The 27,128-nt window shown below is 39.3% G+C and overlaps 1 protein-coding gene across 5 annotated transcripts in view; it reads right to left on the reverse strand.

Annotated features, from left to right (window-relative positions):
• The window catches only part of DLG2 (discs large MAGUK scaffold protein 2), a 1,053,001-nt gene that overhangs the window by 760,623 nt on the left and 265,250 nt on the right, over positions 1–27,128 (reverse strand). The window contains exon 1 of one of the 5 annotated variants that reach the window (XM_086739676.1): positions 24,335–24,492. The exons of 3 other annotated variants lie outside the window; for them this stretch is intronic. In XM_086739676.1, the coding sequence (XP_086595802.1) occupies positions 24,335–24,454 (120 nt within the window). In that variant the 5' untranslated portion in view covers positions 24,455–24,492. Of the gene's footprint in view, positions 1–24,334; positions 24,493–27,128 lie in introns of those variants that run through there. One more of the 5 variants, XM_086739680.1, reaches the window with a different exon arrangement.

The raw sequence follows: 27,128 nt of genomic DNA on the forward strand, positions 1-27,128 counted from the left end.
AGTACATAAACCTTGGGACTCTCATTGTTATCACGTTGGACAATGCACAGTACTAGTTAGCTCTTCAGACTTTTCTATTTTATTTCTACAAACTTCAAAACCTTCTTTCATTTTTTCCAACCAAAAGGGATTGCTTAACTTTTTTAAAATTAGGAAAAAAAAAAAGTCTGTTAAAGGAATTCAGTTTTACTGTTTGATGGCTGTGGGAACAGTGGCTTGACCACCTGGTAATCCCAGAGTGAAAAGCAATCAAAATCCTCCTCTGTCTTCTCCAAGGCTCAGACATGCCCTACCAGTCAGACGAAGGCCTTCCAGATACTCAGTAACACATTCACAGTTCATACAACAGCAAGCCCCAAATCTTGCCCCAGAGGTAAGTAGACACTTGGTTCAAGATGCTTTGTTCCAGCTGTCAAGCAGAGGAAATCTCTTCAGCTGACAGATAATTGTTCATGTGCTGGCAGGAAAGGAGCCACAGCAGATTTTTTTTTAAAAAACTATTCTAAGACACAAAAATTTGAGATAACTGTGTGTTGTGCATCAACTCCCCACCACCATCCCATTTTTAAAAGGAAAACGTCTCTAGAAAGTGTTTCAGCTTCCCATAAAGAGCCGGAGTACAGATATTCATGAGAAAAGGCACATATTCCTGACAACTTGCTCATGGCTTTACATTTTAAGAGTCCAATGCACACTAGTTTATCTAAAGTTCAGAATAATTCTCCCACCTCTTTTTCATTGAAAGGTAACCTCTGCCTTCATCCTCTGTTTTCCAGATAAACCACCAGTATCTTCCACAATTTTTTAGTCTCCTGTACTCTATTCATATATCCTTTTACCTTAGGGCTTGCATTTGCTCCTGTACATGACTAATTGGCTATTGGTTGGGTGATAGTATCCCAGGGCTGTAGAAAGCTTGTTTGCAAGGCAGAGAAATCAGTGACTTCTCTGAAGTTAAATCCCACATCCGGAGTCACTGTGGATGCCATTGCTCTGAGCTCTGTGCAGCGCAGGAGACCAAGCTTAGACAAGATGAGCCGAGACAGTGCAAACATAGACTGTCTAATCTGTGACCTTCGGGGAGAACAGTGTTAATATTAAAATGCCTGCAACCATTCTTCTGTAACTTAAAAAAAAAAAAAAGGTTTGAATTAACCCATCATTATTGGGGGAGGAAAGTAGCTTTCTCTGCATGACTGCTGAATACCATCCCACTATTCCCAACTGTTGCTGGCAGGGGTGGGTACAAAGGGAAACAAAACAAAAAAAAAAAGCAGAAAAACTGTCCCCAGGTTTTGGCTGCAGTTATTTGATTACTGGAGGCAAATCGATGAAAAGGTTTAAACCAGTGGCACCAGCCCCATTGTAGGTGGAAGCAAGGAGAACTTTGGCACATACGCAGTTTAAAGAGTGGGAGCACACTGTGGATCCCCATTTGATGACTTCAAGGAGAGAAAAATAACCTTTCAGCTCATTTACTTTCTGAAATCCATGCTGTGAACCCAGCAGCAAAATCTGACTTTCAAATATCTTCTATAAAAAAATATTGTACACAAGACCAGCATAACTGGGTGATGTCATTTATAAGGCTGATATCACTTCACTTGCTTTGTTTTATTTCATTCAACAGATGTTGTCTCTGTGGAAGGAAAACAACTGAGCTATTTTTACCATGGAGATGATCTCTGACAACGATTACTTTTTCAATTATTTGTGTGAGGGTGGGGTTTCAGAGGTTATGACAAAATTCCAGTGTTTGGAATATAATCTTCTCTACTTTTCCTTAAAACAAACATCTTGTTACCCACAAGTACAATCACATAGAAAAATCATATTTTATTTCTAGGAGGCTTTTATCTGAAAAAAAACAAAAAAAAACCCCACCAACCCAAACCAAAACCAAAAGTAAACAAACTCACTAGCTTTGATTTATGAGCAGGATGCTGCCTCTCCCAACTCCACTACACATGCTGTGAGGTTTCTTCTCCAGTAACTCCAAGCCTGCGGCAGTTCCAATCCCAAAAGTGCAAACTGAAACTCATTTTCCCTGAACATTTGGATGAAAACTGCAGCCATTTAGGAGCTGCTTCAAGAACAGCCCAGCTGTACTTGCAGTCAGAGGCAGGGCACTCAGATAGTGATGTCCCTCCATGTATATCACTGAGAGAGAGAGCTGTGGAATGGTCAGTCCAGCAGGTAGAAGGTGCCGCCTTCACTTTTCCTCTAGTAGCTTGTTACTGTGTCTTTTCTTAATTCTTCATTTCCTCAGTAGACTACAAGACTCACCTTCAAAGCCATGACAGGTCTCAAATGTAAGTAACTGTATATCTAGTCAAGAAGAAATTGCCCTGGTGGCTTAGTACACATGCTGTTTCGATACATAGACTCCAATAAAAAACATAGCCACTATGGAGTCTAAATGTCTTCCACATTTTTCTACTGAAGAGCAGTGCTAGGCTTGCATGGCAAGGGGGGAATACAGGGGTGTTATTGGGGGGAATACAGGGGTGGCTTCTGTGAGAAGCTGCTAGAAGCTGCCTCCATGTCCGATAAAGCCAATGCCAGTCAGCTCCAAGACGGACCCGCTGCTGGCCAAGGCAGTGGTAGCATCTCTGGGATAACATAATTAAGAAGAGGGGAAAAACTGCTGTTCAAGAGTAGCTGGAGAGAGACGTGAGTGAGCATACATGAGAGAAACAACTAAGGTCAGTGAAGAAGGAGGAGGAGGAGGTGCTCCAGGCGCCAGAGCAGAGATCCCCCTGCAGATGGTGAAGCAGGCTGTGCCCCTGCAGCTCATGGAGGCCCACGGAGTAGCAGAGATCCACCTGCAGCCCATGGAGGATCCCATGCAGGGGCAGGCGGATGCCTGAAGGAGGCTGTGGCCCCATGGGAAGACCACGCTGGAGAAGGCTCCTGACAGCAGCTGTGGCCCCATGGAGAGAGGAGCCCATGCTGGAGCAGGTTTGTGGGCAGGACTGTAACCCTGTGGCGGACCCACACTGGAGCAGTCTGTTCTTGAGGGACTGCACTTTGTGGGAAGGACCCATGCTGGAGAAGTTCGTGAAGAACTGCAGCACGGGGGAAAGACCCACGTTAGAGTTCATGGAGAACTGTCTCCCATGGGTGGGACCCCACACTGCAGCAGGGGAGGAGTGTGAGGAGGAGGGAGTGGCAGAGACAACATGCAATGAACTGACCACAACCCCCACTCCCCATCTCCCTGGGCTGCTCGGGGGCAGACGGTAGAGAAAATCAGCAGTTAAGCTAAGCCCAGGAAGAAGGGAGGAGTAGGGGGAAGATGTTTTAAGATTTGGTTTTATTTCTCATTACCTACTCTGATTTAATTGGCAATAAATTAAATTAATTTCCCCAAGTCAAGTCTGTTGTGCCCGTGATGGTAACTGTTAAGTGATCTCCCTGTCCTTATCCTGACCCACAAGCCTTTCGGTTTATACTTTCTCTTGCCTTGTCCTGCTGAAGAGGCGAAGTGATAGAGTGGTTTGGTGGGTACCTGGCATCCCGTCAAGGTCAAAATCACCACAGGAGCTTGTTCAATAAGTCTTCCTCTGTTAAATATCATTAATGTGCATCTGTTCGTAGGTTTGTATTTTAGTGACTTAGTGTGAAACTGGTTCTGAAGCCAAATCAAAGTTTCTGAAGTACATTATTTATATTCACACGTCTCCTAATACATGCAGATTCCAGGAAGAATACTAAGATTTTATAATGGCCATATTAATGACAAGCAATTAGGAGCTACATTACTTAAGATACCTGAAGTGTTGATTCTCATTAAAGCCAGAATAACCTGAGCTGAAAGATTAAGGTGATTAGAGAATATGTTTGGTTTTTATCTCCAGAAAGTTGAGTATTAAAAAGTTCTAAAGTATAATATTCCAGCAATAACAATAAAATAGTGATTAGAACATTTACAATAATAGTAACAGTTGTAGTAGAACAGGAACAAAGTCTATATAGAGTGTTAACATCTCACATCCAGCCACAGCACAAATGGGGAAAAAAGACTAACCCTCACTTGAGAATTCAATCGCCAGTTATGCCATTTCACAATCTCATTTAGGAGGACAAAGTGCCTGAAAAAGCATTAGTTATCTTTACAGAAGTTGCTCTGTAGAAAGGTACCATCTCCAGTTCCTTTCTTGAAGGATGTAATATGTTAAATCACTTGCAAAATGAAAAGGCAGGGAGATAACCATCTATTTCTTGCAAAAGACACAGAGAATCATTTGTACAAAATGAACCTGGATTTTTTTGATCAGCTTGTCCTAATAAGCAAAGTACACTTCAGATTTCACCATAGCATCAGCAAAACACCACAGGCAGAAGAAAAGGAGTTATATATCCTGTAACACCTCTTCCCCAGAGATACTGTTTTACAAGACGCTTATTCAGCCACTATTTTTCAGTTTCTTTTTTTGCCACGTTGTACATAGTGTAGTGATGCTCCGTCTTTCCACAAGAACATAAACAAACAAATAAAAAAGAAGTAAACAGCAGTTGCAGGCACCAACACAGCATCTCACTGAAGTATGATGCCTGAATCTAGTTTAAACGCCTGAACTGTGGGAGCTCACAAACTCCCCTTACTGATAAGCAGGGAGTGAGAACCTTCCCATGACAGATCTTGGTTCAGAGAGGGAAACATTTTGTTTATCCTGAGATTTGATAAAACCTAATTAATTCAACCTTCCTTTAGAGACTTAATTGAGAAGCCCAAGTGAAAAAAAAAAAAACCCTGCTGTTATCCAGCCCTGTCCTCTAGAGCCAAGTGTCTCTTTCCAAAAGGACCTTATGGCAGCTATGGTCCTAACTTAGGCTTCTTGATTTACCGGGAGATGGTCAGAAGAATCCAAGTCTAAACTCATCCTGAATCACGTACTGCAAACATTTTACCAAGTTTTCAAACAGAATCAGAAATTCAATTTGTAGTTCTGTACTTGTACAGAAAGTGTAGCTAGGGGAAAATGAGCTCATAATGTGATAAAAAGAATATTTTTCTTCAATATATTTGATCCTAGCAGTCAGATTGAGCTGCTGGGTAAAAAAAATGGTGCCATTGCTAGCATTGCTGCACCCACTCAGGCTGGGACAATGAGCTACCTTTTGTCCTCAAAGGACTGAAAAGTTAAGTTCCACTCATCAAATCTCTTTCATTGTTAACACAAAAGAGATTGACAGTTCAAACTGAATTTCAGAATTTAAGTTGAATTTCCAGAATCAAAAGTCAGTATGCCTTAAATTGCAAACCAGAGGGGAAAAAAAAGAGCATAAAGCTGATGGAGGTTCTCCAAGCACCATTTTAGGCTGCATAGTAAGATTTTTTTACAAATCTGGGGCAGGACAACCAAAATCTGAATTGATTGGTTTTGGCTTTGTTTTTTTTTTTTTAAAAAAAAAAATGTTAAAGTTTAAAACAATTCTGAGAGAAATATTGTGAAAAAGAACAGCAGAGACTTAAGATAATAAGCTACAGATTGGATCAACTTCAAGAAATACAGATAACTATCTTACTGCTGAGTAGTCCTAAATTCTATATTACAGGCATTTCAATGCATGTGTAAACTTCCCACTTAAAACAGCAGTATTACACATAAAAGTTTTCCTTCTCTTAGTCTCCCTGTGCTCTGGATGGTATTGTTCAGACAGAAAAAAAAAAAAAAAAACCAACCCTAACATTCTTTTCCCTTTTTTACACTCTCATATAGAAAATCAGAGCTGGAAAGATGTTTGAAAGAAAACCAAACCCAACTGCGTATCTGTTACAAGGTCTGAGTCATAGCAGCAATTAGTTGAATGGAGTTGCCTTTCAGTCTAGCCTACAGCTACCCATTTAAACAATAGACTATTTAAAATGTTGCTTACTTTATAGATGTAGCGTAATTACTTATTCTAGGGAAGATTCAATCTGGCATCAATATTAGGTACATAAGCAAAATCACGTATGAATTTTGCTACTAATAGTTATCATTCATAATTCTGTTATGTGCTGTTGATGGTTATCACCATCGATTTACTTATCTAGCTAAAACATCTTGCATTAATTACAATATAAACCTTTAAAAGTAAGCTTCACAACATAACATAAACTAAAAAGGGAAGCAAATCACTGAGAAATTTATATTTTTAAAAAGGAAGAAAATGTGGCCTTCAAAAGGTAGAAAAAGCTGTGATGAAAAGTGACTGCACAAAATGGTGTCATGGAGTACCACCATATATTCAGTGACTCCAAAGCAGACATAACCATTTGCAAAATCACTTTCTATATCACTTTTCAAGCGTAAATGGTTCTATGATTCCATGACTCTATGATTCTGTCCCTATCACAGACCTCTGAGACTCAACCATGTTAATAAATGTTCTGCTGGCTGTCTCGGGTCTTCAGTGCAACACCAGAGGAATCCCACAAACTTCACTTTATGCCTCTGTGATACCTCCAGTTTCCTCCTTGTTTTCAGTGGGAACCTACCACACAGAACAATTCTACTGACAATGTGCAAAATGAGACAGGGGTGTCTTCTGGCTGTCATTTAGCGGTGTTGGCTCTAACAGGAGCAGGTCTAACAGGAGAAAAAAGCAGTGAAAAATGGATTTTCACCACTGAAGTGAGCAGCAGTGACTCAGAATATACCAAAGCAACAGCCTTCTTGAATCAGAAGGTATCATCCCCACTGAGTTAACTGTGCTTGTAAATCCTCACTGCTGCTGTTTTCTGGATTAGGAACATGGAATTACACACACTCTCCATAACAAGTAGGCCTGTTTGCATGAGTAACCATTATGAATAAACCTTGAAATCACACATTTGAAACAGAAAGATCTTGAACAAATTCCCTCTGCTGAGAAGACACAGTCAGTTTTGAGTACAGCATGTAGCCATGTTCATTTCTCTTATGTTTGTATTATGGTCCCATGTGAAATTAATTATGTGAAGTAGTATATATCTATAACCGGTGGTGTAATAATTATAAACCAAACAAAAAAAAATACAAAGCATGTTATAGTGATATTCATGCCTTAAATCAGCAATTTGTTCTATCTAATAGAGCAGGCAAAATAGTATGAAACAGAATTAATGAAAAGTACTGCAAATTACATACTACAGCGACTTCTGGCAATTTTCTAACAAGTAAAGGCTAGGAACTGAACCCTGAGACCAGCAGGGCAATAAAGTAGATTTCATTTATATTTCTGCCTTCTTGGTCCTAGGCTAGTCAAAGAACTTGAAAGAGCCTGGTGTAACTAACAGCCCTGGGCTTTGTAGCGTACAATGGCCACCCAGCGCTATTGGAAATCTTTGCAGAGCTGTGGGTTGTTTTCCCACAGAGTTTACAGTTGTCTTCTACAAAGGCTTTTGCAAGGGAATCTTCTTAAAGCTGGGGAAAAAAAAGCCTCAAGGGCTCTGTAACAGCTGTGGCATTTTTATATGCTGTAAAGTAGATACAGAGAGGATGAGGATTTCACCCAAGTAGTCACTAAAAGATGTTTTAATCTTACATTAAGTTATTGTTAATGTTTGTAGAGCATTTCTTTCCTTACCTATAGAAACAGTGCATCTTGAATTCTCTGTGAAGAACTTATTTTAATTTCATGAACATTTCTTCATAAAATTATAATGACCTAGGATTCAGACTTGAGGAACACCTGGCATTTTTCCCATTGAGTGAAAACGAGGCTCTTACTGCTAGAGGTTCCCAACCTTACTTCTACTGGAGCTTATCTACCAAATGGGTTAGCAGGGAGAGATCTTTATCGCTCTCCACAGACAATTACTATCAACATATTCTAGACTTGATCTGCACAGTTCATTATTCACCACAACAGTTTAAGGCTTTGCACTCCATCCAGGTTGTTTCTTCTTTTTCCAGACAACAAATAAGCATTTTCTAATCCCGTCATTTCTTGCAGTAAGTACATTAATGCACTTTCACAGCCCATCTCAACCATCTGCGTGGCTGAATACTGCCTCCAAATAAAACTCTCTGACTAGAAAGGCTCACAGCTGTTGTTTGAATTCACCACTTGGGTTTCATTTTTACATGGCATATTTTTTCTGGTTAGCTACCGTTTGAAAGGTGTTTTCACTGATAAAAGGTGATAGAAGGTGTCCTGGGATTAGATCACTACAGAAAAAAAAAGAAATAATTACTGCTGGGCTATGTAAGGATAGAGACCTTGCTGACAGAACAAGGTCCGGGAAAGGTAATGTAAGAACCACAAACGCGTGTAATTCCTCTATGAAAGATTTCTGTTTACTCTAATTCTCAACACTGTTTGACTGATCCTGACATTTTCTGTTGACAGAAATATTATGTAAATTACAGCTAACATGATCTACATCAATCTAACAACAAAGGCAATTCATTTGAAGACTAAAAAGGAGAGGTGTAGTCCTAGTTATCTCCTTTGGGAAGACATTTTCTTAATGTAGAAGATTAAGTCAAAGCAACCTTAGTGATTACATGAGAAAGCAGCAAATGAGTTGAAACATGAGCAAAGGTATTATGTCTCCCAGTTCAACATTTTTGGCCTCTTCTGATATATGTGTGCATGAGTGGGCACAACCAATGCCACACACAAGAGTCTTAAAAGCTTCCACTGGCATGCAACATTTTGGAAGACCTTTGGAAGATTTGAGGAGGATAATTTTTACAAGTATTATTTTCTTACACGGCATGTAAAAGCATTTAATCTCCAAATCTATTGCTATTTTTGCAGAATAGATTTTTGCACTTTGGTGTTTTAAATCCTATCAGTTTTCTGTTTCCACCATGAATGTTTTCTAGACACTTTTAAATACATGTTTTGAGGAGGGCTTTTTTGACTTAAGTCCTTCCAGGGAACTGTATGATGAAAGAAAGTGTGTTTGGTTTTTTTCCTCCTCCACATTCCTAAGTTTTTTGATGTTGACTTTTAATGTCTTCCACATAATTTGTTTATTTATTTTATCATATTCTAAAATGTGGTATGAAATCTTAACCAGTGGTTAAACCATACTGGCCAGAGTAACTTAGAAAAATCAAGCACTGTAACAATAAAGGATCAAAAGGAAAAAATGACGTGAGTAACAAAGGCGGTGAACAAAGAGGGACAAAATTACCAAGGATGCACTGATCAAGGGGTTCTTGCAATGAGCTCTAGGCAGTCATAAAAGTACTTTGACAGATATCTGCTCCATTTCCTGCTCCAGATGGATGCTCCAGACAGGAAGGAAGGACAAATCAAGCCTTGGAGAAAGCAAGTTTACTCAAGTAACTGAAGCTCAGCTCCTAAGTCAGAACCTCCGTTACTATTGTTCTCATGGATAGCGTGAGAGAAGCATGGTTCCCTGAAACCTCAGCAAGAAAAAGTTACACATAGAGAGAAAGTTAGTAATGCAGATCTCCCTGTCTTCCTTACATTTAAGTTTCCAGAGTAACTCACAATAGAAAACCAAGTGTGAAAATGTATACTAAAATGATGTGCAAAGTACTGGTCTACTTTCAGACCATATCAGCTGCTATCTTACAATATCATCCCACCTGAAAACATCTCAGAAAACACTTATTGCACAATAGCCTGAGCAAAATCTGACTGCCAGCAACAGCAAGGAAACATAAAGTGATTTCTAAACAAAGTCACTCAGATTGTAACCGTTCAGACAATTGTCACATAAAGAACTCTTTTTCCTAAGGCAAATTCCACTTCTTTTGCAGCTAGAAACATAACTTTCTAGGATGTCTTTATTTTAATGCACTTGCAGTTAGTTCTTCAGAGGCATCCACTCAATATTCAATGCAACTTCATCCTGCCTGTACTCTGAAGTCATGTACGCTACCACTTACATTTAATTCATGTTCTTTTGTATTCCTACTGATACTGTACTTTTCTTACACAGCTGGGAATGTATTTTCAACCAGTTGTGGTTATGGAAGATAAGTAAATCTCAGAAGCCCTCTGCCAGAAACTTCAACAGGAGGAACAGAAAGATAAACTTAAGCCAAATGTACCAGAGGTGGTAAATTCCCTCAGAGAAATTGAGTCCGGAGAGACTCTATTCCTTGAGTCCAAACTTTGATTTTATATGGCGTTTCTTGAAGGATTAAATTTCAGCACTACGTTTATAATTTTTTTTCTAATTACTATTATAACATGAAACACAAAACTGTCATGAATCATCTTATTCATTGACTTGTGTCTGGCAGACAAGAGTACCAGCTGCTGCAGAAGAAGGGGCAAGAAATCTCAACAATAGAATAACTAGTTTGTATTTTCGAGCTCATATTTTGAAATCATATGTCACTTTTCCATTTGTTTCTCTTTTTTAACTCTTTCCAAACTCTCAGCATCCATGGCATTTTGTCATCATTTATAGTGATGCACTATTGCTTTCAATATATCTCCTTTCATCCGGCTTAGGAGTGTTGGCTTTCAGCCTCACCAAATGGCCCTCGGGTAGAAAGTGTAGGAAAATTTCAATATAGAAAGAAAAATTTTCTTCTTTATAATGTTTAGCACTATGGCCTCTGAATTTATGTATTTTCTAAAGGAAACAGCCTCAGTCTTTAAAATCTCTCATCCTGAAAGCCTTTTTTGCCTCTACTCACTAGTGACCTTCAGATAAACAAAAGCTGATGAATTTTGAGATAGGTACTGTAGTTCTTTTCTTGCTTTAGGCTGACAACATTTCAGACCCAACAAGTAACTACAGAAAGAGGAAAAACAGCCACAGCTTCTTCTGTTTACTTTTAATTTAACTAGGAATTGGTATTACCTGGTAAAGAAAATGAGAAGAACAAAGTAAGAAGGAATTAAATGCAGCAAAATAAAGTCTTCCCTGATGAACAAAAATAACTGATCAGCAAAGCAGCTTCATTATTTGAGGGCAACAATTGCTGAAAATAGGAACAATTCAGTGAAAAACACAGGAAAGTGGTTTCTAGCTGGTGAGGCTCAGACAGAGACTGAGCTGGGAAAAGCAAAGGGAAAGAGAAGACAGTGGCACAACTCCCTGAAATGATGAGGAAGGAGCAACAGTGGTCCTGGAGCCAGACTGGAAGGGAAGGATGGGGATGAGATACAATGAAGACACCACTATAGTGGTGGGAAATCACCCTGCAATGTGTGTAGGTCCAAAGTCAGGCCCTGTTATTATCTTGGCCTTTCTGCTATGATTTTCTTCAATGCAAAATGCATTGATGTAGCATTGATACAGCATTGTTTTTTACATTGCACTGCCTTACACTCGCTATTGCACACGAAGGGCTGCAAAAGGAAAGCCCTCCGAGGAGCACTATAAGGCAAACTCTCAGAGGGTACTGCAGTCAGTTTCTGAGAGCCACCGAAAGGAAAAGAAGGGAAAAAAAAAACTTTGGAAGAAGAGCTGGAAAATCTGAAAGATGTGTACTGCAAGAGAAACAGGCAGTATTTCAATAAGAAAATACCACTGGAGAGATCAGAGACGCAGGAACTATGTTGAAAAGTAGTGCTCCATAGATAAGTTTGATGCAAAGCCAGGAACTAGCATCAAATGTCAGCAGTAGAGAGACTGTACATGTGTGAAGAAGAGACAGAGCCATGGCAGATGCCATTTAGGTAAAGTAAAACTGAAATGAGTAAGACCAGAATAAATTAGGGAAACCCAGAAGTTGCTTACAGTTAGCAAGGAAGATAGGTACTTCTGCTGGGGATTTTGGGGGGTGGGGAAGAGTGGGGTTGAGGGGGTATTCTGTTCAGTCAATTGCAAGATCGGTGCCAAGGGGCTTTTGGAAAAATTATTACAGTTACTTTCTTTTTTTCTCCTCTCAAACCAAATTTTTTTTTTTGGTTGCACACTGTCATAATTTATGTAATGCTCAGGGCTTTCCCTCTGCAGCCCTTCACGTGCAATGTTGTAGTCAGCTTCTCCTGTCGACACATCCCACTTCCCTACCCCCAGGTGCTGTGGCAGTACCACTAGCCCTTGTTTTCCAGCATTTAATTGCTTTTCCTTCCACTCACCCTTTACCACGCCTTAGACCCTAAATTTTGGTTTATTACCCTATGCTAGGGATAAGATAGATCTTAGAAGGTAAAGTAAATGTAGCCTTCTAGACAGCCATCAAGTACTTCCCATAAGGCATATGCACAAAGCTTATTAGCTCTGCAATGTCTCTGACTGATCAGTGAGTGCTCCAGTCAGCTCTGTTGGCGTAACAGGCAAGAGAAAACAATGGAGGAAACTCAGATGGTCCTGAGGAACCTATAAAATTACTTTGGAAAAGGTATTTGAGGAACACCTGATGCACTGGAGAAGACACCGAGAAGGGAATGCTCATCTAGGGACATCACCACTTATCTTCCTAGTTGATCATTGGGGAAACTTTTCTTTTTTTTCTTTTCTCTCATTTCTTCTTTTTTCCTTTTCCATTAGAGCTGATGTATGCCACCAACTACAGACCACAAAAAATATATATGTTTTTGCATCTTTGTTTCATCATCCTATGTGAAAATATATCCTGATGGGCTACAATCCATCCATTCATTATTTATTAGCCTGTCATGAAATCTTTAAAACATTTTTCTGTATTAATGTATGAATTCCTCTAAAACCAGAAGACAGCAAACATTCTCCCTTCAGTTAATAACGTAAAAAGAATTACATAGCAACAAGCTACAGGTTACAATTAAATTTGAGCTCATCTTCAGGTTGAGAAGTATTGCATTTTCTGTGTGAAAAAGAGTGAAATAAATATTCACTTAGCTATCAAAACTTTTGTAAAATTTGATCTGCTTAAAAGATCGTGTCAATATTTAAATCTAGGCAGGGAAAAATCTCAAGAACAAGTCACCTGTTTCGGTCAGATGGCTAATGGTAATTAGATCTTTAGAAATCCCTTGGTAACCAGGTCCTAACAACTTTTGAAAAGGTGGCAATTATCTTAAGCAGTCCTTAACACTTAAATTGATTGCTAATTTTAACACATATTATAAAGACATGGCAAATTTACAGTTGATATACTGTACAAATATTTGTTAATTAATTCTCACAAAATATTCCCCTAAGATGCATTAGTGACTCTATTACTTCTATTGACATTTTCTAGTGAATCCATGGCAGGAGTTCAGGTCTTCCAGAGTCATATCTACACTTCTAGACCCATATTCGGTCTTCTTGCATTTCTAGCCAGGTTTACCCCTGAGATGATCCCATAGTTTTGAGTCCCGTTTGAGGCTGGTGATACAGTTAGCTGTTCAGCTGGACTGTGGGTGTCTAACTTGGGGTGAGCTGAACTGGTTTCTCAGTTATCTAGATTACTGGCTGATTTACTGAGACAAAGCTCAGATGAAGACCCTCTGCCTCAAAGACACCTGAAATACTCGATGTATGTGCTCTATCTCTTTTTTTTTTATGTCTGTAGCACTTTGTACACTGTGAAAGCTGCACAGCCCTCAGAAAAGAACCAGACCTAAGTATGCAGTCCTTATTTTTTTTTCTCTCATAATTTTAAAGCAACTAAAATAAAATTGAACAATTGAACATCATCATTGAAATAATGGGCTGATCTACCAGCTGGGCAAGAGGGAAACATGCTGCAAACAGCTCTGTTCAATTACTCACTGCTTATTTTTTGTATATTAATTAAATCATTTAGAAGCAAGAACCAAGACAAAAACAAAAGAAAACAAATCAGATGATCTCAGAGTCCTGCAAGCTCTTGCTCTTGCCTCATCTCCAGGGCATCCTGGCTGACTCTTCACAACAGCTTACTCCTCCTCCCCACATTTTTGTCTTCCTTCTGTTACATGTAAAAGGAACAGAAAGAAAAAGCTGCCTGACCAGCATTAAAAATCCCATCTTTGCTGCTTTGAAGGATGGAATTAATTTGACCAGATGGAAATGTCTATAAGAGAGAGACCTACATCTCAGCTAGTCACCTAAGCTCTCTCTGGCAAATGGAGAGAAACTGGCACTTTTAGGACACAATTAATCTCATCCCCATGTAGATATTTAAACTAGGTCATATGAATCATGCCTTAGAAGAGACAATTTCTCTCTACTGACACTAAAGGGAGCCTGAAATCACCAGATATAGATGTTTACATCGGTTATGTCTGAAGTTAAGTGAGCTGAATGCCACCTGAGTTCTTTAGATTATTTTCTTGCTTTAGAGGCAAAACGTCTTATATTCACTTTCCGGTTGCACAAGTGGCTAGAAACCAGCAGTGACCCTCATGTCCCCATTTTTAAGAACTCAAGTGTTACAAGAGCTGTATGAATATATCATGTGATTCACTACAAAAGCAGGTTGTCATAAGAAATTAATACCACCTCAAAAGCACACAGTAAGAACAGTGTATGAAAGTACTGATCAGCACTCCAACACCTTCTCAGCAAGAAATCAGGTTCTTGGCTTCATGGGTCATTTAGTAGATATGAAATCATCTTTCAAAGTCGTAATATTTCCCTTTTTTGAAAGAACTATGCAGTATTATTTAATTTCTAATAAAATAACATTTCATATAATGTCTAATTGCTGGTAGCCGTTATCATAGCCATGACAAACTAAGGATACACGTGAGACCAAAGGGCATTGTGTACTCAGAAGCCCATCCACTGTTTTTCAACCGCTGGAGATGGTCCAGTAAAAGAAACCATCTCTTCCACATAAGCTCATTTCACTCACAATTTATTCACTTTTCCATTTTAACTGACAGATCCCTATTTTGCAAGAAGATCAACCCTTCAAGAGCTCCTGACTTTTGCATAGTGCTCAGCTAGATGTCTAAATAGGGATTTAAACAAGGACTAGGCTTAAAGAGATTCATTCCTAGCAATTTCTATTGTGCTACTTATGGCTAATTTTTCAAAAGCACTTAGCATGGAGTTGCTGGTAAAACATATTAATTTCTGAAGGGAAAAAAATCCACATAATGCTAGGTTAATGGAAAACAGATCCTGTCACGCTAACTAACATGCTATCTTTTTTTCAGATGGGACTACAAATTTGGCTGACAATGGTAACAATATTGATATAATAAACTTAGACTTCTGTAAATCATTTGACACGGCGCTGCATGACATTTTATTAAAAACAAAATCAAAATGGCACACATTAAATGGATTTAGAAGTGTCTAACTGACAGGATTCAGAATGTAATTACAAATGGGACAGTGGATCAGCTCTGTTCAGTGGCATCCTCAGGGGCTGGTCCTGGCCTTACACTTTTCAAATGTTGATCAATCTGGGAGAAAACTCAGATTTAGCAATGACAGAAAAAAAAGTAGTGTGGTAAATGATGCAGAAGACAGGTCACTGATACAGATCAATGTATTTTTTAACATAAACAGTAATAAAGTCCAAACTTAGTGAATAAAGAAAGTAGCTCTTCCTTATGGGCACTTCCCAGAGGGGTCTGTTGTTATACAGATTGCAGTCCTGCTAGATATTGGGCAGAACGCGAACTCCCCGTGCAGCAATGCGGCTAAAGGAGCCAGCATATCCCTGGACGTACACATGGTATAGTGAGAGCCAGGATATTTATTACTTCTGCATGGGGTTGCAACTGCTCTGCGGCTGCGTCCAGCTGTGGCGTGCACAGACCAGGAGGCCTGCTGTGAAACTGGAGAGAGCTCAAAGGCAAGCCATGAGAGGGAGGAGAGCTCTGGACATCATGCCCTGCAGTAAAAGATGCCAGGAGTTCAGTTTATTTGCATAATTAAAGAGATTATTAGGTGATGCCTTCGCTGCAGCCTGGAGCTACTCACGGGGGGTACAACCCTGTGAGTGGGCTCCTCAGTCCAGCCAATTAACATGTAACAAAACACTGAAAGTGACCCAGAAGCTGGAAGATGAGACTAGATTAATTCAGACTAGAAATATGGCACACACCTCCAACAACTTATTAACCCCTGGAATAATACATTTGTAAAGGTTATGAGAGGTTCTCCCTCATCAGAAATTATTCAACAGAAACAGAGTGTTTTTCTAAAAGGTACAGCAGGTGTCAAGAGATGTATCCTTCCTCCAAAAATTCATGGTAGTTTTACAGTCTGCAGTAATGTACTAGATTAATTATGATGATTGTTCCATCTAACTTGAAAACTTGGCCACTTATTTTTGTTTGCAAATGAACATTGAAGTTTTGAAAACAAATCTGGAGCAGGCTGAAAATCCTGTCCAAAATATCTGCAAATATACTTGAGGCATCTACGATATTTTTCTTCATTTGTCCTGCAACTTGGATGAAAATGTTTTTACGAGTTTTACTTCTCCAGTCAGGAGGTTTTTGAAGGTTTTAATAATCCTCAGTGTTATCAAAGGCAGGCAAGCCTTTCCAGTTACTTCTCTGCAGAGATTCCTATTTGAAATTGGAGAGGTTTACCTCTGTGGTGAAAGCGAGACTAAAACAAAAAATGCTTGTGCTTAGATTTCTTTGATTTGTTTTTATGGGATTCAGATTTTGTTTTACTTGTCTTTCCAGAAGAAGTCTGGAAGCTACTCAGTTATCAGGAGAATTTATATTACTTCAAACACTCAGATCTGTCTGGAGATACAAAGGGAAAAATCAGCCACCTCCTTCTCCTCCTCCTCTGAGAAAATAGTGATGGCTATGGTTTTAATAATAGCTTTTTTTTCATTCTGTAATTTCTGTCATTAATCTGTAGCTATCACTCATTATTCTGGCATGGGGACACAGGTGGAATGCAGACTGCCTGAAAGTGTTCCAGAGTTCATTTCTTTGGTGTGTGTCCAGAAGTGAAAAAAATACCAATTCTTCTTTTGGAATCATCTTTTGCATCTTTACTCCCAGAAGACACTTTCCTTGTCTCCCACTGTCTGTAAGGATATAATGGAAGGAAAGGGGTGGGGGGCTTCCCCCTCCAAAAACAGTTACAAGCATTTCATCCATTCACCCCAAGCCAATAACATGGAGGTCTGGATAGGAACAAAACATCTCAGCATATCCAAATATATGTACAACCAGTAGCAGTAAGGGAGGACACACATGTGAAGATGCAACACTCCAGACAACCACAGACACAGATTATCTTTATCCAGCTCAGCATGAGCAAATGGGACGGGAGAAACAGATGAAGTTAGAAGTGAGTGTAGATAGAAGCTAACCATGAGAGACTGCTGGGCAGCCTTTAGTTGAGGCAAGCTATTATCAACTCTATCCGTCGCTGATTAATGGTCTTCTGCACTTCTCCTTACCTGAGTGACAGGAGTCACAGTTTCCCAAGGGAAAAAAAACCTTACTTTTGCCTGGGTCCACTGCACATTCTTCAGTATTTTGCAGGCAGCATTGCTGTCACGATTGTCGATCTAATTTCTTTGCAATCTCATAAAAATCACACAAACACTGGCATCTTAAGTGCCCCCCTAAATAAAACCAGAACAATAGGACAAGTCTATCGGTGATGATTTAACAGTAGAGGATTTAACTTTTCATCATTTTTATGTAAACATCAAATTGTCACATATAGACATGATATTATGTTCTAGCTATTTGCACATCTTAAAAACCCAACAAATGTAAATACTTTTACAGTCCTAGATCTTTTCAATTCTCCTGTAACAAAAAAGCCAATTATACATCTCTGATAAGAATAGCTCATCAGATAAGCTCTAATGAGCCCACATTGAAATGGGAGAGACAAAATGGAATTGAAATATTTTTTTTATACTAGTATCTATCCAGAAGTTTCTGAATGAAGAAAATAGTGCCTAGCATCTTTATCTTCCAACCACTATTTTTGTGACTAACTCTTCTAACTTTAGATAAGTACCCCTTATCCCCGTAGTATAATATTCGTATTTGCTTAGTGTTCATAAAGAATTCTTAGTAGTGGATTTAATTTCTTACACTACACTTGTCATTTTAGCATCTCTATACCTATTCACACATTTATAATGGCCTTTAAGGGAGTATTATTCTGGTCTATGGGTTAAATATAGTCCCAGCCTCAATATATCTAGAAAACCAGAGCTGCTGCTGTGTTATTAATCAATTCTAATTACCACTTTCATTCATAACTCGTTATAGCCATGTATTGTAAATCAACACTTGAGGCTGGGTGGAGTGGTAAAGTACGTACTTAGGTATTTTAAATGCTTGCAAATCTGGCCAAGTTTGATTTCAGAAGTGGAAAAATCAATTTTCAGGATTCAAATAATGTACTTCTCATTCAGATAAGAACTACTATTTGAACTGTATGCGACTGGATTCAGACCTCCTGCTTACCAGAACTCGTATTAACATCACTGGTGTGATTGCAACTACTGGGCCGTAAATGAAAACTTTAACTTCCTGCGAAGCGTGAGAGTGGGCAGTAGCAATATATGAGTAACAGGTACAGCAAGCTACCAAAAAAAAAGGAAATGCTGTTGTATTACTACAGCCCTCTTTGTAGAAGCTGGTCCAAGAAATCATTAACTCCTTTTTGCAAAGAGTTATCTCTTCCCTAAAATTCCATCTTTACTTAACAAAAGGGTGACAGCAGCTCAGCTGTTTTCAGCTCTCAAGGCTAGATCCTGGAGTTGTGAAACAAATCCCTTCTAAAGTTCAAGGTCTTGTGTATTTTATAGCCTAGTCAGGTATTTTATAAACAGATGACAAGACAGATTACAGAAATGCAACTAGATATTCACAACCTACATAATATCATCCTTTTCCTTGTCCCCAAACGTCTCAGGGTGGAAATTCCACACCGACACTGTTTGCTTTCTAGTACTAACCTACATTTTGCCTTGCTGTCCTACAGTAGGAGAGGAACCGTGCTTTAACTGCCACTGGTATTGCGGTTATGACTACGCAGTTATAAGTACAGTACGTCAGACTGTCAGACATCATCAGAATTACAAAAAGAAGTATAATCAAATAAAAACTACCCCTGAGTCTATTCTTAATTACATTAGAGAAAGTGAGAAACCAATCTTTCCTGCTTACTCCTTTTAAAATGCTAGATCAAAGCCATTCGTGTGACTTCTGAACTGTTCCTCACTGAACAGAGAGGTGCTAGAGGATGGTGCATGATAGAACATTTAAAGGAGGAAAATAAGCCTAGGGAACCAAGGGTCCTATCTAGAAGTCTGTGAGAGCTGGGATCCAAATTCTTTTTACTTCATCCCCCATTTGCAAAGAATACCGTAAGACCACAGCAGAACTTGTTTTGGTAATACAGGCCCAAGTCTGAAAGATCCACAAACTCTTTTTCTTTGAAAGACCAGAACAATTCTTGGTTCTGGTGGTGAAACATGTGATATATACACAACTTAATTATGTCGCTATACTGGGAGAGAGGGAGAGTTACAACTGTGTGTAAAAATATAGACAGAAGTCAGCAGCTCCATTGGCATTTGTGACATTTTGCAGCTTTTGGCAATGAAACATTTTGCTATTTGGTGCTATCATTATTCTGCTTTTATTTTACACTGCAATTGGAAACTGCTAGGTTAAAATAATTACTTATATTTTTTAAATGCAGATGGGACAAGAGAACAAACAGAAAGCTAAAGTGATTAAAGGATGCTAGCTCCTAGCACCTGCTGTGGGCCCTGGTCATGCTCCATTCCTGCTCTAGCAGGTCCTCTGTATCATCTGAGATTCCAAAAAGCGACGACACACAGGTCAAAATTTCAGCCATAAATCACTTCAGGGTGCCTGTTTGGCACAGGCTAGCATAATCTTTTAGCTAAAGCACAGAAGATACAAGGGATAGAATCATAGAATGGTTAGGGTTAGAAGGGACCTTCAAAGGTCATCTAGTCCAACCCCCCTGCAAGGAGCAGGGACCTCTCCAACCAGATCAGGTTGCTCACAGCCACATCCAACCTGGCCTTGAATGTTTCCAGGGATGGGGCATCCACCACCTCTCTGGGCAACCTGGGCCAGTGTTCCATCACCCTCATTATAAAAATTTTTTTTCCTGATGTCCAGTCTGAATCTACCTCCCTCTATTTTGAAACCATTACCCCTTGTCCTATCACTACAGGCACTGCTAAAAAGTCTGTCCTCTTGTTTCTTATCAGCCCCCTTTAGGTACCGGAAGGCCACTATAAGGTCTCCCCAGAGGCTTCTCTTCTCCAGGCTGAACAGCCCCAGCTCTCTCAGGTGCTCCAGCCCTCTGATCATCTTCATGGCCTCCTCTGGACTTGCTCCAACAGATCCACGTCCTTCTTATGTTGGGGGCTCCAGAACTGGATGCAGTACTCCAGGTGGGGTCTCAGGAGAGTGGAGTAGAGGGGCAGAATCTCCTCCATCGACCTGCTGGCCACGCTGCTTTTGATACAGCCCAGGATACGGTTGGCTTTCTTGGCCACGAGCACACATTGCCAGCTCATGTCCAGCTTTTCATCCACCTGTACACTCAAGTCCTTCTCCAGAGGGCTGCACTAAATCCCTTCACTCCCCAGCCTGTATTGATACCAGAGGTATCAATAATACTCATGTGCAGGACCTTGCACTTGGCCTTGTTGAACTTCATAAGGTTCTCATGGGTCCCACCTCTCAAACTTCGTCAAGTTCCCTCTGGATCATGTTTAGAAAACTTATAACACCACCACAGTGACCCAAAGTTAGCAGTCAGAACAAAAAAAAAGTCTCTTAGTTAACCCAGTGTTGAGGTAGGAGCTCAGTTCCATGAGGTGCCAAGTGTACCTATCAACATGAAGACAGACTTAAGCTCCTGCTGAAGTAACTCTGAACCTCCTGGGAAGCTACTGGCACTTCAGAGGGTACGGATCTGAATTCATAACAAAGAAACACATGATCTTTACAGTTCTGACGACCCCAAAGCCAGTGCTGACTGCTGCTGATAATGAGATGTTTCAAGGAGAGAGAGCCCAGTGCTCACATCAAGCGCCATGCTGAAACACAAACGAAAGACACCAGCTCTGCTACCCAAATTCCCAGAAGCACCAGCTGTGCCTCCAATCAGACCCTCAGAATGGTCAGCCAGAAATAGCAGCCCGTATTCACAGTAAAATCTGCCAGAACTACACATAGAGTTGATCAAGGGAAGGGGAAGGCAAAACTCCTACAAACTTTTAAGAAAAGCAAGACCTCAGTCCGTAAAAGTTCTTCAAGCTTATTTCAGACTATGGAGCCTAAATATTTGCAACGTTTCCCATAGTTTTACAAGAAATACTGCTAATGCTGAGGGAATTTAAAATACTTGCCTAAGCCAAGAACAAAAAGGTTTTAGTGGCAGCCTGTAAAAATCTCTTGCATATAAATACAGAAAGTATTTTCAATACACAGTGGACACAATTAAAAGTACAAACATTTGACACCGGGCAGCCCCCTCCCAGAGTTAGCCTGTCATCCTGAGACTTAGTCATGCCAAAAACACAACAATACATTTAACTGCTGCATATAGTAGGAGTTCACTTTTTCAGGCACACTGCACATTTCCACAAGAGCACTTCTGATCTTGGAGGCACTGCTTTTAGATTTTGATTCCCTGACTTCTGTGTTCATTTATGGTATCTTCCACTGAGGTAAAAAATTGTGCATGAGAGAGCAAGAAAGAGATCAGTTAAAAATGCAGAATTTTAATAACACCATGTCTAGTAAACAAGCAATACTAAGGAATAGTTGTATTTTCTTCATATATATATATATATTTAAGCTGAATTTCATTTTTAAAATGTAGGTCCAAAGAAACTCTGACAAAGATATTTTGCTCGTAACTTCTCGTGACATCTTTCTGCTTCTGCCTTTGTTTCGACCCAGGCAGAAAGAAATAATTATTCACACAGGTAGGTACATGTTCACGGTCAGTACTATTCTTTAGTCAGCTGTAAAAATAGACTTTGATTACGAATGCACGGGATAGACCTCTTTTTCTTTGTAGAAGTCTGCACATGCCAACCAAGTTCACATGGGCAGTTTCAGACTGGCAATCAAGAAGCGAGAGTCCTACCTTGAACTTGAACAATCTGCTTTCTCTAAAGCCATAAACTGCAGCTGCCATCAGAAACAGACCCAATTGCTTTTCTTTTTCACTTTCCAGGGCAAGCAAATGTATTTCCTGTTACAGCCTGTACTTATAGTTTAATTCTATCTTATGACTTAAATACTAAAATATTTGAGAACCACTAAGATTTTTCCACCCATTTAAAAGGGGAAAAAATACAAAACTCGAAACAGATGTTTTATAATGTATTTCATTTACTTTGGCCACCCATAAAGCTGTGGCTTATGTTAGTGCCAACCAAGTTAAAAACAATGGAGTTCTGCAGAAACTCTATGTAATACATCTTAGAATGACCAGGCACGGGGAATACCTTTCAATAAACTGCTATTTATTAAGTAATTTTCAATGTTAGAAAAAGAAAATAGGAATTACTGAAGATGCAAGTGACACTGCCATACTTTGGCCATTCCTGGGGAGATCTGCAAAGTTCATGCAGCTTTTTTATATTATCATAGCTGAATGCATAGTTTGGAAAGCAGATGATTAATGTATACATTGAAAGTGGATGAGTTGGATGAAATTAGAATAACTGAAGATAACATCCTTAGAACAAGTAAATAGCAAATACTGTATATCAAACAATTATTCCAGAGACATTTAACATCTGAAGAAGTTCCAACAAATTAAAACTATCTTAGCCAAACAATCGTCAAACTTGGGCTAGGGAAAATCTTTCAAGTTTTTCTGTGTTTATGAATGTCAACAAAGGTATTGCAAAAGTTAAACCCCTGACATTCCTAACAGTTGCTGTGGTACTTACTGATAAGTTATCTCATGGAAACTACAATAAAAAATACTTCTATTGAAATTTCTCCTTTACCTATTCTTATTTAGACTGAGAAATCATTTCTCAGCAACAGACCCACTTTAACAGAACACCTGCAGCACAATACCAGAGGCTGGGGGACAAAATAAGCAATAAAGAATGATTGGTCTCAAAATATTTATTTATTGACAATTTACTGCAAAGAACTCAGGGCATATAATGTGGATGTAATTTGCTAACCTACCAAAAACATTATAGGGAAAGCATAAGGAAAGGACAATGGATATATTTTAGGAAGACAGAACAGTATTAAAAGTTTTAACTTGTATTTTTTGGCTTGTTATCCACGTATTCAAAGAAAATGTATTTTTCACCTTCCTCCTCAGAACTGGCACAGAAAGTGAATTGCAAAAGTTAATTAGAAAGTAATAAAATATGAAAGCTTAGCAATTCAGTAGAGCAATCAGCAATACAGACTTTGACCATATACATAGCAGCAGACTCTTAGAATGTGAGCTTTTAATGCAAAACACTTTTTTAATCAAATGACCAAAAATATTTTGACCTAACCAATAAATATGGAGTTCATTATTATCAAGCCAAGTGCAAATACAGGAAACTCACTTTAATTCAGAGGCATACTTAAAGCAGTTTGAAAGCAAAATATCCTTTACAATTATTTCTCCAGGTAAAACAGTTCTAACTATGATTATCCGGCATTTGTCAGTGCTTTCCTTCCCAGACAGACACAGTCATTTCAACTTGAAAAAGCCAGAATGCCAAAAGTACCTCCACAATACGTTGACTAAGGACTGTAATTCATTTAAATTCTGCAACTGGATTCCCACAGCTGGCCCACAGCTTGGCTTAGAGCTCAATTCAATGCCAATGATCCTGTCTGCTAATATTGTCCTACTTGCAGAGAAGGTAATACATCCAGCAACTTACATTGAAGTTCTGACACTAATTAACAGAGCAAGCAAATGTTGACATGAGAGAAAAACGCTGCTTAATAGTTACTGTGAGACGAGTGCTGCCAGCTGGCTTTTTTCTGTAGTATCTTGCAGTAATATTCCCTTCTTTATTTCTTAGAACATTGCTTATAATTTGTTTTTTATGCATTTTGATTCAAGTTAGCAACAAATCAGCACAAAAAAAACCAACCTAGGTAACAGCAGCAAGACCCCCGATTTCCAGACAAGCAATCAACAAGAAAGCATGCAAGCAGCATCACTTGGAGGATGCACGGGGGACAAGAGCACAGGAATTCTTATCCTACATAAAACTATGCAGCCTTGCACAAACACGCTTTGGCATCTCGTTTCTGGCCTACCTGGACAGTAGCAAAACATGTTTATCAAATCACACGAGCCCAGAACCTGAATTGCAAGCAGTTAAAAACTGAAGGTCGCTAAGCTGCAAAAATTAAAACATGCTTCTATGCTTTAAAAACACAGACAACGATAAAACAAAGCCTCCACAACCACCTGTAATAATATGCCTGCTCAGCTAGCAATTCCAAAGTACTCAGCAACACAAGGTAGACATTTTCTGCAGCTGGTTTTACATGTACATTCCTGCCAAATTGTTGCCTCGTCTCCTCTTACCTTCACATTAGTCCGGAGTGCACAGTAACATGCAAAAAACATTGCAGTAAACAAGGAGCATATGGACCAGTATTCAGCGTCTCTGCTCTGCACAAACGGTACACACACGATCCCGAGCATGTGCTACTAAGGAGCATCCGTTCCCTCTGTCAGTTTGAAAATGCATTGATCTCTGTTTTTCTGACTACAAAAAGACATGTCTTGAAGGCACTGAGTGAGAGCTACATATCTCTTCATCGACTATATATAGAAATATGCCCAGTAATTTCAATTAGCAGAGAATTCGGTATCTGAAACTTGGACCTCAGTTGCTTTTCCTTCCAGCATTTTAAATTCAGGGGGGAAAAAGGAGGGGGAGCTCACCCAGAGGGGAAAGGTGAGGAATTAAAATATAAGCAGCGAGTTACTTTTATTTCCCTCTGGCTTTGATGTTTTTCTTTTCAGTATTTTACAAACGTTATGCACAGAAAAAAGAAGAAAGGCTTCTCTTCCAATTCTCAAATTTACTGTAGATTCTGCACTGTTTCTGTCTGCTCTTGTTAAAGATGCAGCATCCCTTTTAAAAAAGACAACGTCATCAATCATGACAGATTCAACATGTTCTACTTACAAATACTGTCTCTGATTAAGGACAATGGCTGGCTGGCTTATTAACGTTTCCTCAAACGCAAGTTCAGTCCCCTGTGCTAATCTATTTTTAAATAAAAAGTCCCACCTACTCCTTCACTCTCATTTAATAAAAACGCAGCGGACTAGTTCTAAAGATCCTGAATTGCATTGTGCTCCTAGCTCAGAGACTGGACATCATTTTCAAACTGTTTTCTTGCTTGCTGGGATTAGAAACACGGAGAAAAATTAAAATGAAAGCAGAAAAAAACCTGGAGAAGGCTGTGCCCTCACATTTGTAACTACAGATTCTGAATTCAAAATGCTCAAACATCTTCCAGAAGGAGGAAGCTCAGAACCTAGCCAGAAGGCAAAGCTTTAATTCACAAGCACAAAAATAAGATCAAACCACTTCTTTCACTCCTGTCAGCCACGGAGATGCTACAAATTAACTGATTGTTTACTAGGCTGCAGGGACACAAAGTCAAAGACTCAACTCTTTGTTTACAGCACCGGGAACCTCCGACATTCATACTGAATTATGAAGCAGTCTTCAGGAATAAAACCAGAAAAAAAAGCTTCTTTTTTTTTTTTTCCACTGCAGCAGATACTGTGGGAGCAAAGAGTGGCAAAGGCTTTACTACCTCCTCCATCAGCACCGAGCAATTTGTGTAGGATAAGCATAACTTGATGGAAATATCTGCAGTGACTTTTAGGATTTCTTTAAATAATGCTTTATGTAAACCCTCTTGGAAATCTGCAGAAATACTAGAGTCCTATCAAAGTCAGTGGGTATCTTTCTGTGGGCAACGAGGTGAAGAAGCTTAAACAGAAGGACATGCATTTAAAGAAGAAAAAAAAAGGGGGAGGGGAAAAGACAGCAGGGTTTTTTCCAACATCTTCCTAAAGACAAGCTCTCAGAAACTGTCGTCAACTCCAAGTGAACAGCTATTTTTAGCCTGTCATTGTTTGTGCCTTTTTTTAGGAACGAAAAAGGCAGCCGTGTTTAAAGCTAGATACTGCTCTACCATGTATCATAAGACAGCTACTTAATTTGATCCCCAGCTCCATCTGTCATACAAATTAAGTAATTAGTAATCACAGCCTTCTTTGGCACAAGCAATGACTTCCAGAACAAAAGAGGTGAACACTGTTCTTAAATGTATTCTGCAATTTTTATTAGTAGTTAAACTGGGGTCTAGATTCCATCGTTCATAAAGCTGGGATATCCCAAAGTTGTGATAGTTCAGACTTTGGCTGCAGCAATATCCAACAAATAAGCTAAAACGTGTTGCTCAGCAAAAGCACAGGAGAATTAATTGATGTATTTTTTTCTGACACTCTTCAAGTAAACAGAAAGGGAAAGGAATCATGGTTTATTTTGCAGTACAGTACATTAACAATTAAAATTAAGCATCTTAGTCATTGAAAAAAATATCACAGAACCTGGGGATTTCTGATCCACGAGAGAAATGCGATTCAAAAAGCAAAGATGAATAGAGGCACAGTCCTGAACAGTGAGGCAAGGCTCAGGCAAGCATGTAACTGCATATGAAAATCAAATTCAAGCCTCCTTTCTGCCAAAGGAATTACACAAGGTTTCAGTCAGCAAAGTCTTTGAAACAACTTCCTTCTCTATGATCCTAAAAAGTTAATGTCTTTGGTTTGAGGCAAACAAACTCAACATGGGGAAAACAGGAATCTCACTCAAAGCAAGCAGGGCTGTGTAACTATGCGATTCCCAAGCCATCACCTGTATAAAAGACTTCAGACTCATTTAGGAAAACAAGAAGTAATGCAGTCCCAAAGTCTTCCCTCAGAAAAAAAAAACTCCCATGACTCCTGAGTGTCTGCGAGGAAAAGTTATCTAGGAAATTACAGACCCTGACCCTAGTAACACCAAAAGAGTGAAAAGGGAAGACTCCCATCCATGTGGCAGCTGCCTCCTATAATAACTGTGGGACATCTGAGAATTCGCTGGAAAATTGAAACCTCTGTACCAGCCAACAAGGTATTACTTTGAGAGCAGACCAACCTAACACATTTAGCAGGGGCTACCTCAGGTAATCTCCACAAGCACAGATCCCTGCAGGGCTTGTTCACCTCTGCCAAAACACTTCTTACGGCAGCAGTCTAATTGTTAAAGGCAGCATTCTCATCAAGGACATACAATATTTTACTGTGACTA

The sequence above is a fragment of the Chlamydotis macqueenii genome, chromosome 1 (genome assembly GCF_036417535.1).
Source record: "Chlamydotis macqueenii isolate bChlMac1 chromosome 1, bChlMac1.mat, whole genome shotgun sequence".
NCBI classification, from domain to species: Eukaryota; Metazoa; Chordata; class Aves; order Otidiformes; family Otididae; genus Chlamydotis; species Chlamydotis macqueenii.